Source organism: Lampetra fluviatilis, chromosome 4 (assembly GCF_964198595.1).
Source record: "Lampetra fluviatilis chromosome 4, kcLamFluv1.1, whole genome shotgun sequence".
Taxonomy (NCBI): Eukaryota; Metazoa; Chordata; class Hyperoartia; order Petromyzontiformes; family Petromyzontidae; genus Lampetra; species Lampetra fluviatilis.
In genome coordinates this window covers 11,415,617-11,431,659 of record NC_136278.1, presented here as the reverse complement: position 1 = coordinate 11,431,659, position 16,043 = coordinate 11,415,617, and the positions used below count along the sequence as shown (strand labels likewise).

Here is a 16,043-nt window from a genome sequence, read left to right as displayed (position 1 = left end):
TTTTATTCAACGAATTGCTTTCACAAAAACAAATGTTGAACTATGCTTGCCGTAAACCATAATTGCCCCCACGTATGGTTAAAATAAGAGATTGTTTATTCACTGGCCTTGCCACGTTTCCGGGACACGTCATTGCACTTGCAAATCAGCAGCATAAACATTTGCACAAACAGGGCGCATGACAGTCGGCCAACGGGTTCCCACGTTCTAAGATTCACTGGCAGATACATTTTGCCTGCAGACTATTCAACTTACAATCCATGGCACCTCTTAAATGTCTATATTCATCATCATCAGGCCATGATCATTCCACTGCTGGATGAAGGCCTCCCCAAGCCGCCAGCACCGCGGCCGCCACACTCGTGATCCTGCGATGCAACGTTCCAGCTAGAATCCGGGACACGGACCAATCTCATCGCTCCGTCTCTCCTGTAGACGTCCCCTCGTACGCGTTCTATTGCTGAGCTTCAGTGTCAGGCAATGGGATGTGAACGTGGCCTGGATATGTTGTTGGTTGCTGTGCTCACCGCCGACGGCTACTCGCGAGGGATTTGGAAGTTTGGTTCCAGCGTTCGCACAGTTGACACCCCTGCAGGGAGTCGCCAAAGCACGTTTTTGGTGTTGACAAATCTGCAGGGATTTATGTACCTCAGTTAACAGTGACATCGGTTAAATGGTTTTTCGGTGAATGTTTCGCCTCCAGTAGGACCCCATGGTTTCGACTAACGTTCAAATTTAGATTAAGGTTATATGCATGTGGGGCTGTGCCATGCCCTCAGCCAATCGGTGACGCCCATCTATGAGCGTTTATACTTCGACTGGCTTTGTTTACATTGTGTTTTCTATATTGGCAGTGGAAACAGCTCTCTTGCAGACTCAGTAATGTTTTCTTATAACATGTAATTCCTTTATTCGATTAACAGTTATTTCGGTTAACAGTATTTTTCGTGGAACGGATTAATAACGTTAACCGAGGGACTACCCTACTCGTGCAATTTGTACTTCCTCGCTTTTATTTATTTATTTTTAAGCGACTCTCTTAACTTTTCTCAAGATTGCACACTTCCTGTTTTCAAAATTATTCATGTGCTAGCCCCTGCCTATCTTTCCCTTCTGATTTCAGTTTACTCCTCTCCCTGGGTTCCTCCGTTCATCTTTTCTAGGTTCTGCTCTCTGCCCCAAAAAATACTACTTAAAACCATCAGTGGAGGAGCTTTCTGGAATACATTCCCCACTCCACATCCGATAAATCAACTCCATAATGTTATTATTCACATCTGAACCAAAGGTCTTTTTATTCATCCAGGCATACGCTGAAAACAACTTTTTGGACATTTGACCGATTGGTCTAAATGAGTCGTAACTTTTTGGCCTCTCCACCACTGCCCCAATTGTGACGGTTTCCTGCCTTGGTTGGAATGTTGGGATTGTGGTCTGCGACGTGGTGTAGTCGTAGACCACCTCATGGACTCGTTTCTTTGTTGTGATAACTTTTTGTTGTTGTTTGGGCTTTTTGTTTTGGTGACATTCCTTAATTGTGTTTGTTTTCCTTGCTCGTAGGATTTTCATTTGCTTCGGTAGTGACTGTATAATGGATTTGGTCCTTATATTTAACTAGCTTTACTACCCGGCTTCGCCAGAGACTTGGATTCTTGTCTTGGATTAATGCACGGCCTACGCGGAGGGTGGGGGGGGTGCGTGACGTCAGCAGGCACACTGCGTGACGCTGCCGCATGCGGGTGACATCACAGATGTGACGTCACAGCTCACTTGCCGTGCAAAATATACCCATTATTGCGCCCCCCCCCCCCCCCCAAAATACAAAAGTGTATTTTTTGGAACAGACACACATTCACAAATTAACCTTTTATATATATAGATTAACCTACAGCGTTATGGGATCCTTTTTGCATGAATGACTCTATAAAATTAAAGTTATTATTGTTGTTTAACTGACTCTTGTATCCTTAATTTATTTTTGTTGTTGAAGTTTGCTGAGCCGCCCCTTCTGGAAATCTGTGAAAAAGAGCATTGTACCTCATTGGATTTCTCCTCCAAGATGAATAAAGATTCTGATTCTGGATGTCATCAGTCTTATAATAAACCACAATTTAAATAGGACTTTGTGGGACAGTGTCTCGTATACTGACTCCCTAAGCCAGTTGTGGGAATTCCACGTTCTGTAGCAAGGGTCACTCGTCTCATTAGATGACTCTCATCGAGTTCCCACAAAGTGTGGAATGATGATCAACGTTGTTGTGGTTACTTGCCTATGAACACCTCCGATTAGCCTGATTGGGTACGTACTGTGTGAAAGAAATTCACCATACGTACATACAAGCATCTGGCAGTTGGCCAACGTTGGTTCAAGTCTGACTGCCGATAAGACACTATGTTTAAATGATTTCAGGGGTGTGCTTGTGTTGAAGCGATGCTGCTGAAACTGTTTTATGTGGAGGGACAGATATGTGAAGGAGGCGCTTTGTCTGCATGTTTATTTTCCACAAAGTGGTAATTTTTTACCATGGTGAGATTATGATGGGGTGAGTCAGTCCTCCGATGTGTGGGTATAATCGTCAGTTTCTCTTGATGAGAAGACAAACACATAAGCGGAAATAGTGAATAAGTGTCCAAAGCAGACCTTGGGTATATATTGCTGTGTAAAAGTACACCGTGTACAAAAACGGAATAAAAATAAAATCTAGTTTAAGCTAGATGTTTTACTTTTGATTACCTTTGTACGGCTTTTCCTTTTGCCTTTGTCGTGTTCAAGCTTACTGTTTCTCTCAAGGTCGGTGGCGGGCGTTGCAAATGAGCAAAGTCTCTTGGAAGTGCAAGCCGTGTGGAAGTCACACATTTTTGAAAGGTCACGAAGAATTTGACAAGCTTGCTGATTTATCCCGATTTCCAAGCTTGCTGGCAGCCAGGATCTGAGAGCGATGGTCGCACATCAAGAGACAGCAGCAAAGAAACACGTGGCCTGGTGGCGGATGGCGGATGCGTGGCAGGAACGGTAGTTTTTATTGTTCGGCAATATTTGCGGATTTCCTGCTTGGCCATATCTAATTTGACCACCTTAAAGCAAATAAACTGACCGGCACGACAGGCACACACCAGACGCGGAATTTACAGCCACAAAAATGCCGACTCGTTAACTTGGGCAGAGCAGCTATGCACGTTTAATTTAAAATAGCGAGATTTTGCTACAAATTCAGTTTTACATTTATAACGATGGCAGGTTTGGCAGCCAATTAGCACCTCCGATGAGCACGGTTTGGCTCCGTATGGTGCAAAATAAGTTCTGCATACAAACATTATCATAACGACGTGACGGCCTTTTCGAGATGAACCTCTTTTGCAAGGGTAACCTGGACTAAAGTACGAGGCAAATGCAGTGCGTGTAGCAGGTAAAGGAGCAGTCCTGCAATTGCCTGCTCATGCCACTGCTGGCAGAAGGGTCCTCTACTTCAGCATTATTCGGTGTTTTGTGGAGTGTAAGGTTTAACACGCAGTGGGGCTTTCACGACCAATATCCACAATAGAGGTTTTTGAGTTAGATCGCGTAAATATATCAATGTGTCGTTGAGCCTGCCACTACCCAACACAGCCAATTAGTAAGATTTGTCACGTGAACAAAATGTGCCAATTCGTTACTAGTACAGCACACCGGTGTGTTGAATTAATGATGAAACGTCGTACTCGAATAGTAAATGTGGGTTTACTCTCCAACACACCGGTGTACTGAATTAGTAACGAATTGGCACGTTTTGTTTACAAACCTTATTAATTAGCTGTGTAGGGTGGTGGCGGGTTTGACGACACATTTTCTTCACAAATTTTACCTAAAAACTCCTATTATGTAACTGGTCTGTCAACAATTCTAAACTAAAGTCGATCCAGAATTTTGTATTTTTTGTGCTCACATTGAGGCTTTTTTAGTTTCTATTGTATTTTCATCTGAGTAAAACAATGTTTACAGTCTGTTGTTTTAAATTGTCCACTCACAATTGGAAGCTTTCAATTTCCAATCCCAGTCTACAGTGTCGGTCGGTGGTGTCGAGTCTTCTGGTTATCACTCCAAAGTCAATCAGTTGACAAGCGCTTTGCCGGATGTCAACATTGTGGAGGCCCGAGGAAAAAGATTGTCAAAGGAGACGATTACCGCTTGAGCCTCAATTGAGCACAGAGACACCGCCTCTGATTTTTGTTACTTTTTTTACGAAGAGGCAACCCATAAAACAATAATCTCACTCGGAGATACGTACACGCACCTCATGCCTATTCAACACGTAACTTTTAAGCTTTGTTCACGGAATAAAAAGCTATTAAAATCCCAGTCAGGAGCATCCGAGTAGTAATTATGCTCCAATTTCACTCCTGTTCTCTAAATACAATTTCAATACAGTGACAGCACTCCACTGCTCCTGGCGACATCTATAAACGCATCTATAGGGTGCCGTGGTGGCGAGATGTTATCTCCTCGCTTGGTACGCAGGAGGTCGTGGGTACGATCCCAACCCCCTGACACTTGTATATTTTGAGTTTACATGTTCTCCCCGTGGTCACGTGGATTTTTCTCCGTGTCTTCAGATTTCCCCCCCCACATTTAGAAACATGCATTTAGATCATTTGACTGCTATAAATGTGCACATGATAAGCCACTTCGTTGAGCTATTATTTGTGGCCAGGTCACTTCTGAAAAAGAGCTACGTAGCTCGGTCGGTTTTACCTGGTTAAAGAAAGTTTTTGTTCAGCATTAAAAAAAGCTCCAACCTCTGCCATCGTGGTACACACATTCGACAACCTAGTACACGACACATTCGACGAACTAATCTGTCAAATAAAATCTACTTGTTTTTCTGGTTGCATTTATCAGAATTCGAGGCTTTGAACTCTGGGTGTCAAATACACCGACTTGGAGCAGGCATAAATATTATTGCCGTCCATCGTTCAGCCAGATTGTCCTGCAGATATTTATACATTTGGGTGTGATCTTTTATGGCAGGCTAACCTCTCACAGGGTGCTTATTTTCATGATGTTTGTCTTTCAGTCATGCTTGATATACAGCGAGTGAAAACTATTAACAGCTATTTATCACATTTATTATTTTGATTGATAAAGTGACTTTAAGACTTTACTTTCATGTTATGTTTCCCAAATGCAGCGCTGCAACGATAGCACAAATGTGCACTGTGCAATGAAATTGCCACGCGATTGTCTGTTGACTGTGGCCTTAAACGTTTGAAGGCCCCCCCCCCCCCCCCCCCGTATGCCGTTAGTGCTCGTGAACTCGTGCAAATATGTGGCACCAAAATATCAATCTCGTGAAAATCTTCTTTCACAGCAAAGTTGCAAATTCCACAATTCCTCAAATCCAAGTTGTCCCCCTTCTCGGGGAGTGAACAATGAGTGGTGCCCATCTCCGCCTGCCAGTCCCGAGTCAAATGATTTTATTCCGCGTTCTTTTGGCCGAGTCCAGTCCCTCTTCAGGACAAGAACTTGAACTCCCAGAGAGCAGCACGTCCCTAACAGATATGAATCTTACAATGCAAGTCGGTGTTACGTAAACGGATCAGGTGATACTGTGACATGGCAGGAGGACATTTCGTCTTTGTGCTGTCAGTTGAACGTGGGACTATGCTGTGAGCCAGTGGTGGAAAAGTGTGTATTCGATAAACAATTAAAATGTTTTCGGGTAAGGCCCCCACTGAGCTATATAGCGCTCTTTCAGAAGCGACCTGGCCACAAATGATAGGTCAGCGAAGTGACTTATCATGTGCAAATGTATTGCAGCCAAATCCTTTCAATTTACTCTAAGTTAATGTGGTGAAGACCAGTTCATCCGTAAGACTACCATCTGTGTGGGCTGCTAACAGTAATTTGAATTTGCAACCTTTTGGTTGGTGAATTAAGCACCCTACCCAAGATAGGCGAGTTACTGTGTTAATATATGGTACTAATTTACTGCTCTTTGTCAATCCACTGCTGGATGAAGGCTTCCCCATCCCACATTGGTCATGGGGGTTATGTTTCCCATCCTTCACCATGCTGGTCAGTCCGGGTTAGTGACAGATTGAGATATCACTTGTCCCGGTTGACTGGCCAGTAAGCCACCTCAGCTCAGCATGCTGACCACTGCACCACCGTTATAGTGTTTTATTAAAAGTATGCTCAACACATACTTTACCAACAGCTTCATTCACAAAGAGTGCCTCCGAGAATTCCGACTCAATAACAAGTGTAAACCTTTCTATGCTTCTATATCGTCTGCTGGCTGAGTCGCCCCCTTAAAAAAGAGCTCCTTAGCTCTGTATGAGCTTTACTTGGTGGGAAACAAACTTCTGACTCCGTTGTCCATTTCAAGACGACGATTCTTAATCCGGCCCCGTTTCTTCCACAGTGTTCGAGATTCCTGAGTTCGAGGCATCGACGGACGTGGACTCGCACCGACCGGCCGACAAACGGCAAGCGGCGTCGCCGGAGCGTTCGGCCCGGCAGACGTCCCCTCCCCGGGCGGCTCCTGCTGCTACTGCTGCTGCGTCTCCGCCGTGGCAGAGTCGCTCCGAGAGCCGGGCCCCGGCGGCAGAGAAGAGGGCGGCTTCCCCGCCACCGTCGATATCGGCGTCGCCTCCGCCGTCGCCACCGCAGCCGAAGAAGCAGCTGCCGCAGCAGCAGCAACAGCCGCCGCAGCAACAGCCGCAGCAGCAGCAACAGCCGCAGCAGCAGCCACTGAAGCAGAAGGCATCGCCGACACGTGCTCCGCAGATCAACGACGAGCAGGTAATAGACACCAAAGTTAAGTCGAAATGGCAAAACGAGAAATCGGTGTGCTGCACCGGCAGTGGGGTGCACAAGCACGGACGGCCAAAGCCTGGGGCATGCTCGTCAATAACACAACCACGGGGAGAGAGACATGCAAACACGAAATCTACAGGTGTCAGGGTCGAACCCCCGACCTCCTGCATACCAGGCGAGGAAGATAAGTGGAGTGAGATCGTTAACCCCGGAGCAGGTGTTCCCATCGCAGGCCACACCAGCAGCTGCCGCCCCTCCAGCTGCCGGCCCTCCAGCTGCCGGCCCTCCAGCATCGCCGCAGACGTCGCCACTGTCGCCAGCGGGCCGCACGGGCACAGCGGCTGTGCTGCAGAAGGCCCAGGCCCTGTGGAGGCCCGAGGAGGAAGAGCAGGAGCGGCCTGACGACAACGACTGGGATGACGGTGAGGGAATGCGGCCTGATTGACGGCACAAGCAGAGCCTGCTCGCTGCAACGTCACCGATATTGGTAGCGCAGCACGCTAACCCGCTGCGCTGCCGCTTTCCACGCGCACAAACACATAGAAACACGCAAGTCAGGGAGCATAAACCATCACGCGAAGTTAGGTCATCCTCGCAACGGCTTTTGGCGAGCCATCGAACAAAGACAGTTACCGCATCGTGCGCTTTCAGATGCGCATGCTGCGGCCGTCTGGAATGCCCTTCTGATATTAGGACGCCACTGGAGCTATGCAATTTTGAATCATCGTCTAGATTGAAAACTAATTTATTTAGAACTGCTTTTTGTGTTTAGTTTGTTGTCCTTCCTCTGCACCTCCGATTAGCAAGGTTGGCATTGTTTGGTGCAAAACAAGTTCAATATACATACGTACGTCCACCCATACCAGCCCCACACACATACATCGGGAGCAGCTTCTGCACTTTGTGTTTGTGACCAGCGCCGCCCAGAGTTTCCTGGAGACCCAGAGATGGAGGCCCCAGGGTATAACGCCACGGCGGGTGGGGGGAGGCCTTATTCACAAACACAAACAAACTACATGTATCTTGATTTGAAGCTTTCGTGACTACAGGAATCTATACTCTTTGGTTATTTCGGTAAAGCATGCAGCAGACCATGCTTTCCCACCTGATGATGGACGCTTGTGTTGCGCCCGAAACGTCGTGATTTATTTTATTTTATACCTACGAAAGAACCAAAGAGTATCAACTACGTTGTGTGTGGGGGGAGGGGGGGGCACCTCTTTTGTGTGAGACCCAGGGGGCAACTAGTCCCCTTTGCCCCTCTGGCTCTGGGCGGTTCTGCACGGACGTGGTGGAGGGCTGTACGGATGATGCGCCGCTGCGTGCCGCCTGCAGAGCACCAGCCGGCGGCGGACGCGTACTACCCGCACCAGGCCGGCAACAACAACAACAACGGCACGGAGCGTCCCGCGCACGTCGAGCAGCCCGGCCAGGACACGGCACAGGTCAGGGATCGCACCTGGCTTCCTGCTGCCCCACGCAAGCCTGCGTGCCTGTCCAGTCTGGCGGTGCTGCTTTCCTTTTTTGAAGTGCTGTCCCTCGGCTGTCTTTGCAAACGTCTGGGTGTGTGAATGTGTGTGCGCGTGTATATGGGGAGCGGTAGTGTAGCGGTTTAGCTTGCTGCGCTACGAATCCGGCAACTTGAGTTCGATTCCCGCTCACGGCCAACACCGGTGACGATTATCTGAACCGGTCCTGGGCCTCCCCTAGGTTGAATCAGCCTCAAATGAGTACCTTGTGTGTAAACATCACCATTGCAGAGACAAAGGTGGCCGGGCGTGTTGTTGGCCACCCACCCCCTCGTGTACCTTGCCGGCCTTCATAGGTGCTCGCTAGCAGCACTTGCCCCAACAGTCTGTTCAGGCTACACGGGGGATCGTTGTGTGTGGTGAGCGGTAGTTTCATTTCCAGCCACAGATGACGTCAGTGACGTCTGAGCTGGTTCTGGAACCTCCCTCGAGGGGGAAGTTTGCCTTAAATGAGTACCGGTACCTAGATATCGGCACTTGGGAGACAAAGGCGGCTGGGCATGATGCTGGCTACACCAGCCCCCTACTAGACATCTGTGAAAAAGAGCTTAATAGCTCATCAGATTCCTCCAGCATATTCTGATTCTTATGTGCCATGCAGGCCTGAATAGGTTTTCACTTACAGCACTTGCCCCAGCAGTCTATATGGCTATACGGCTGGGGGGGGTTGATGTTGTCTTTGTTTTGTGTGGTGCAGTGTAGTGGTTGGCACACTGCGCTGAGATCATGGCAATTTTGATTCGCACCCACGGCAAGTGCGGCAGAGTTGGGGATCTGCTTGTCGCGGCTGTGCACACCGAACAGTGGCGCGTGTCTTGAGCGATTATGTTTATAAACAACAAAGTGGCGTGTAAATAAATAACACGCGGTCTCTAACATACTAACGGAAGTATATACGAAACCAAGCAACAGGGCGAAAGAGACACACGAATAAGTATAACCCGTAAAAACAAAGTTTTTCACTATAAATCCTTTATATGCGTGGCAGCGAACTTAATATAAAGGATTTAAAAATATATTCGCCTGTGGAGGACGCGGGGATCGATCCCGCGACCTTTGGCATGGGAAGCGAGGGCGCTACCAACTGCGCTACTCCGCCACGGCCTGTGGAGGGGTTACGCTCTGGGCTCTTATACTGTGACGTTCAGCCAAAGCCATGAATGAGTTCTATTTGATTTCGATTTAAAGCTTTCGTGACTGCAGGGATTCATCTTCTTGGTTCTTTCGGTAAAGTCACGTAGAAGGGAAGTAATAAAATAATAAAAATAAAACATAATAAAACAATTCTCACGACGTTTCGGCCACAACGCAAGCAGCCGTCCTCAGGCTGCTTGCGTTGTGGCCGAAACGTCGTGAGAATTGTTTTATTATGTTTTATTTTTATTATTTTATTACTTCCCTTCTACGTGACTTTACCGAAAGAACCAAGAAGAAGTTCTATTTGAATATATGTAAAATATTTTTTTTTTGCCTAAAAAGTGTAAAATTTTGAGAATTTTTTTTCACGAACATTAATTGTCTCGTACAACGAGTCTGTGTGGAAAATGTCAGCTCGATTGGATCACGGGAAGTAGGTTAAAAAACGACCGAAAGATTTGCACGGTCGTAAGCAAGCAAGCAAGCACGCAAGCAAGCACGCAAGCAAGCAAACTTAATATAAAGGATTTAAAAATCTGATTTGCTCTTCGACATGGGAAATAATACCGCAGTAAACTTTTCGTCGGAGGTAAATTTAACACGTACCGTACGTAGACCTTCGCGACGAATTATTACGATTCGAGATCGATTTTGGGATCGGATCGCGTGAGTGTGAAGTGCACCGTGTCCCCGCGTGGCTCGGGGATGTCGAAAGGCGGTTATTGGGGGGGGCCGCCCTTGAACCAAGCGACGAGAAAAGGAGCCTCAAAGCCTCACAGAGAGGCGCTCGGAGTTTCGACGCAGGGCGAGGTGACGGAAGGCCACTTGAACGTTTGGAGCGGCGCGTGAAAGCATTGTGGGCGTGACCGTGAAGCGGGGATCAAACGGGCGTGGGTCTTGTGTAGAGGACCGGGGGGAGGTGGGGGGAGGGGGGGTGATGGCGGGTGACCGAGACTGGTGTCCGAGTTGCACCCAGTGGCCCACGACCAAGCGCAACCTTGAAGCCACATCGTCGTGGTCTATACGCACCTGTTAGGCTCGCGGTGATGACGTCGCCTTTCCTCTGTTTAAGACAGAAACGGAAAATCTTCTTCACAATTCTGGAAAATCGCCTGATGAAGCTGGTTGTAATCGCCAGCGAAAGGTCGTACTAGAATTGTAAATGTTCTGGGTTTACTCTTCAACACACAACTGGTGTGCTGAAGTCGTGACTCATTGGAACGTTTTGTTTACGTGACAAACCTTACTATTTGGACGCGTCGGGTGGTGGTGGGTTAACGAAACATTAATATTTACGCGTACTAACCCAAAATTAACGTTATCATGCACATGGTCATGGCTACTCGCAGGCAGATGCGCTCCCCGAAAAGTGCCACGTTTAGCAAGGAATTACTGTATATACATTACAGGGCATGAATATATACGATGCAAATTTGTAGCACATTTGCGCTATAAAATCAGCCTGTAGATATCCCATGGCAGAACAGAGGGTTGAGATGAGAGTACGCGCCGCATACCGTATCACTCCGCGCGAAAACCCAGAATTCCCCCATTGTTCGGCCGCACAGCTCAAGAAAGTAGTTAATCGTCGACCGCTCATAAACTGTGTTATATAACGCTGCGCGTTCCGCGTTGCGCACAAAGTATTCCCCAATAGAAGAAACAACCCCATTAAATTTCGATTTAAAGCTTTCGTGACTGCAGGGATTCATATTCTTGGTTCTTTCGGTAAAGTCACGTAGAAGGGAAATAATAAAATAATAAAAATAAAACTATTACATTCTCACGACGTTTCGATTGCAACACAAGCAATCATCATCAGGTGTGAAAACCACAACAAAAATTTATTTTTTATTCAAATTTTCTTGCGGTGGTTTTCACACCTGATGATTGCTTGTGTTGCAATCGAAACGTGAGAATTTAATTGTTTTGTTTTTATTATTGTATTATTTTCCTTCTACGTGACTTTACCGAAAGAGCCAAGAATATGAACCCCATTAAAGAAAAAACATTTTATAGTGTCAACACGCGATTAGGAGGACTTTGCCGTACTTTAGGAGCAAGTCGTAAAATTGGCTGTCGCCTGTGCAAATCAGATCTGGCAGACAGCAGGGAGTGAGAGAGAAGTGTGGCGGTAGTAATAACTGCACGATAACAAAACAAAAACGTTGAAACGATGTCCAAATGAACTAAATACAGGAATATCCCACTGAGAGCATATTCAAACATTGGACATCTTTATAATTACTGAGATTCCAAACGTAGCATTGTAGCCGTACTTGAATATCAACCATTCAGTGTGTTTTGACACACGTCAGATGACTTACATTTCACAAAACATCTTTAAAAATAAAACAAAGACACAATTGGATTGTTGTAAACATAGCTTGCCGCGCTGGGTGATGTCATAGTTGTCACGATTAGCCGCACATCCCCCTGTTTACGACAATTGGTTTTAAGAGCCATGCTTCTGGCTCGTATCTCATAAGGACAGCCTTACATTTGTTGTTTTCACCTTATCGTCAAACGGCACGCTCGCAATCAGCCTCACCTACCATCAGTTTCTGTCATTATCGGCGAATAATATTTTTACGAGGGTGTACCATATCCAAGGTCTCGTCCTATCGGTTGCAGGGATATGCGAGTCAGTGAAGCCTTTGCTTGTGATAAGATAAAGTGCGTGCCGCCCCCCGCTTTCTCCCACACCAAGATAAGCTCCGATTTCATTTGAAGTCACACATGTGCCTTGGCCAAGCCAAACACTTTGCAATGCATACAATAGCAGGGAGAGGCGTCTTTCAGGCGCAGCCAGCAAGCTAAGGTTCACGTACGCGTTTGTGCGTGCATCTGTGTACTTGGGGAGGGGGCCGTGGTTAAGTGCACTGCACTAAGACCCCATCTCACCTGAGTTTGATTCCCAACTACACCGCTAACTCACGTCAGTGACCAGTGATATCTGCACTTGCACTGGGCCTTACCTGGGCTGACTTTGCCTTACATTAGTACCTGGTGCCGTGTATAAACATCAGCACTGGTTAGGCAGAGGTGGTGAGGCTTGGTGCTGACCACACAAACCCCTAGCGTTGCACGCATGCTTGCTGATAGCGCTTTGCCACAACAGTTTGTATGTCCCTATGCAGTTGGGGGCGGGAGGGGGGTATATTTGTCTTTGTGTGTGGTATAAGGGTGCTGTGGTGCTGACATTTAAGCACTGGGCCTCCCTTGCCACTGGTTAGTGAGTTGAACCACAACTCCCGGCTCCCTGGGTTCTATTCCCGATGATACGCGCCGATTGCGGCTCGTATCTGAATGATCGGCAAGGTGCGGTGGGCCTCTGCCCGAGGTCGATGCAGCCCAAAGTAAATGTGCTGGATGCAGGAGGGTAGGAAATTGAGAACAGACATTGGCCGTAAAGGCGTCTTGATTGCCGTCTCTGCAAATAGCTCGTGCCATGATATCGTCGCCAGCCGTGCGCGTGAGACCAAGGTAGCTCTATGCATTGCTGGCCCCTGCCTGCACGTGCCGCGCCAACCTCAGTAGGTGTAGATTCGATGTCGAGTTTTAAAAGAAAGCAAAATGGTCTTGAGTGGTTGTGTACAAAGGTTGTTTGGTTGGTCGTTTATTTTTTGGCACAGACAAACACCCGATGGGGACGTCGTCGCACAATTGGAAACTGGATACAGTGAAAACAGTTACAAAACTTCTTAAAAACAATTGTATGCAGTCAAGGTCCAAATGCATGGTACAAGCAGCATAATGAATATAACAATGGTAGTAAAACAACATCGCCTATAGTAAATGTTGCGCGTAAAACAGCACCGAGCTAGTTAACATCGTAAAAGAATCACGTTTTATAAACTTAGTCTGCAAAGTTGAGCGATGAATTCCGCGTGCTTATGAAAGGAAATCAGAGGTCCGAAAGTGATTTAAAGTAGCACAAGGATGGTAATCTTTTTAATCCCAAACATTTTCACCGACGCAGCTTGGCGGATTAGCACGGTTGGCTACGTAAGGTGCGAAACAAGTTCATCATGCATACATACATACATGCTCAGCTCACGTGCAACAACGTACCAGTGTCATCGCAGTGCCGCATGGGTCGCGTGAGCAGCGCCTTCCATGCCTGGCGCTCTCACGTCAGTCGCCGACGACTCATCCCCGTGAGCTCCGTGTGTTGTAGCGTGGCCACCTGCCGCTGGTGTAGGAGGTCGTGTCTGTGTGTGGGGAACGGTAGGGTAGTGGTTCATGGCGGGTTCATGGCGCAGCGCGCCATGAACCCGACATCCTGGGTTCGATTGCCGTTCACGGCCAATGCAAATGACGCTTATCTCACCCGGTCCTGGGCCTCCCCTAGGTCAAGTCAGCCTCACATGAGTACCTGGTGCGATGTGCAAACATCGCTACTGGGGAGACAAAGGCGGTCGGGCGTGGTGCTGGCCATCTTTCCTCTCGTGTATTGTTCCGGCCTTCAAAGGTGTTCCCCAACGGCACTTGCTCCTACAGTCTGTTAAGGCTATACGGGGGTTCTTTGTCTTGTTTGTATGTTGAACTTTTTTGCACCCTAAGTAGCCAACCGTGCTAATCGAAGGTGCGTGGAAGGCCAACAAACTAAGCATAAAAGGCAGTTCTAAAGAAATGAATTTTCAATCTAGTTTTAAAAGTGCATGGCTCCAGTGGTTTCCAAATATCGTAAGGAAGAGCATTCCAGATGGCCGCAGAAGCGCATCTGAAAGCGGGAGATGCGGTGACCGTCTCCGTTCGATTGCTCTCCAAAAGCCGCTCTTACGAGGATAACCGGAGTTCGCGTGATGGTTTATGCTCTGTAGGAGCAGTTGGCCAAGAATAAGCTTTAATTGTCACGACTGTCACCGTGGAAGAGGGTCATGGTGTACATCGGTAGGTGTGGTTTTTAATTGGTTCATTGTAGCTTTCATGGTTTTGGCAAAGCGTGTTGTGATTTCTTCCGAGGTCTAATGGTATCAGTTGCATTCTGGGTAAATTGGTCATAGACAACTAAGAAGCTAAGCTGGGTTGATCGTGCTTGGACGAGCAACCGCCATGCATGACAGGTGTCATAGGTTGTGGGAAAGTGCGGTCTACAGCAGAGGGCACGGCAGCAAAGATCCATTGTTGCACTGTACTTTTATTGTGCCCCAAAGTCTCTACTCCACACCTATCGACCTACACTGACCAGCGTAGCCAACTCCCCACGGCCCGCGTGGCATGGGGAGGCCCTCATCCAGCAGTGAATTGACGAAGGGAGCTGTGCTCGTACGACGGTATTGCACGGTTCTTTATTGCCTTAACCCTATTGGCATATCTAATGTGTTGTGAGATTGAACGTTGAGTGTATCGTTGGTAAGCATTCCTTTACCCCGTCTGCTCAGACGTAGGTGTGTGAGCGCTCGCAACATTCTATGCCCATGGCGCCCCTCTCGCCGTTGCGTTTTGCAGACGGACCCGTCCGGCTACTACTACTCGCAGTACCAGGAACAGCCGACCTACCAGCAGGACGGCTACCAGCAGGAGTCTGCCGACGGCTATCCGACGGAGCAGTACGACCTGGAGGGCAAAGGGCAGTGCGCCCGTGCCCTCTACGACTACCAGGCTGGTGCGTGCTCGCCCTCCCCCCTCGCTAGTCGCCACAGCCACTGATGCGGGAGGTCATGGGTTTGAATCCCAGACCCTGGCGATGCCTGCTGCTGTATATTTGGGGTTTTACGTGTCCTCTTTCTGCCCGTGTGGATTTCTCTCCGGGTTTCTCCAGTTCCCCCACCGCCCCCGCTCGACCTCCACATTTAGAAACAACACGAGTTTCGATTCTATTATTTGGCTGCTACTATAAACTCGCACGTGTGTTATGATGATCATATACGTTGCTTCGATGAAATATCATGTGTGACCAGGTCACCCCTGAAAATGAGCTGCCTGATAGAATAAAAATGTGTTTAGTTTAGTCAGTATTAGTTCAGTAGATTTGGTATTCATGCCATTCTTGTGTGTATGTATGTGCGAAATTCTTTCGCACCGTACGTAGGCAACCATGCTAATCTTACGGTGCAAAGCTCTCACGGAGGAGCTTTGTTTCAGGGGCGAGTCCCATCCACCAGTAGGGGGCGATTTTACACGTGCTTTTATCCAATTGAGTAATTTGCGAGCAATTATTCAAATCTGGCAAATTTTGCCTGTGATGCCAGCAACACACCGATGGCCTGCTGCCCTCTCGTGAAATAACGTCGTTGAGATCTTTAACCCCCCACTGTGAAGCAGACGGCATCTGCAATACGACAGTTATTATTCGGGATTATTTTTTCTCTCCCTTTGCTGCATATTCCTATAAGTTGTATGTAAACACAGATGTCACATCTCCGCATGTGGCCATTTCCATCGGCAGCCCTGAGCCTGTGGTTGGATTTCTGCACTTTTCTCTTTGGCGTCCGTTTCTCTGTATGTAAAGAAGCTCTTAGATTTCCCACATAGTCATACGTATCAACCCGTAGAGATGATGGGGGGGAGTGGGGGGGGTGCTGAGTGTTACCCAAACGGGAATTGAAATGATGACCATTCCGCTCTGCTGCAGC

General features: G+C 47.7%; 1 protein-coding gene across 3 annotated transcripts in view; it reads left to right on the top strand.

Moving 5' to 3' along the window:
• LOC144931564 (drebrin-like protein) overlaps positions 1-16,043 on the top strand; it is a 105,103-nt gene that overhangs the window by 86,541 nt on the left and 2,519 nt on the right. For 2 of the 3 annotated variants that reach the window (XM_078855538.1, XM_078855540.1), the window contains 4 exons: positions 6,402-6,781; positions 7,014-7,218; positions 8,132-8,241; positions 14,917-15,073. In XM_078855538.1, the coding sequence (XP_078711664.1) occupies positions 6,402-6,781; positions 7,014-7,218; positions 8,132-8,241; positions 14,917-15,073 (852 nt within the window). The remainder of the gene's footprint in view (positions 1-6,401; positions 6,782-7,013; positions 7,219-8,131; positions 8,242-14,916; positions 15,074-16,043) is intronic. The other variant, XM_078855539.1, reaches the window with a different exon arrangement.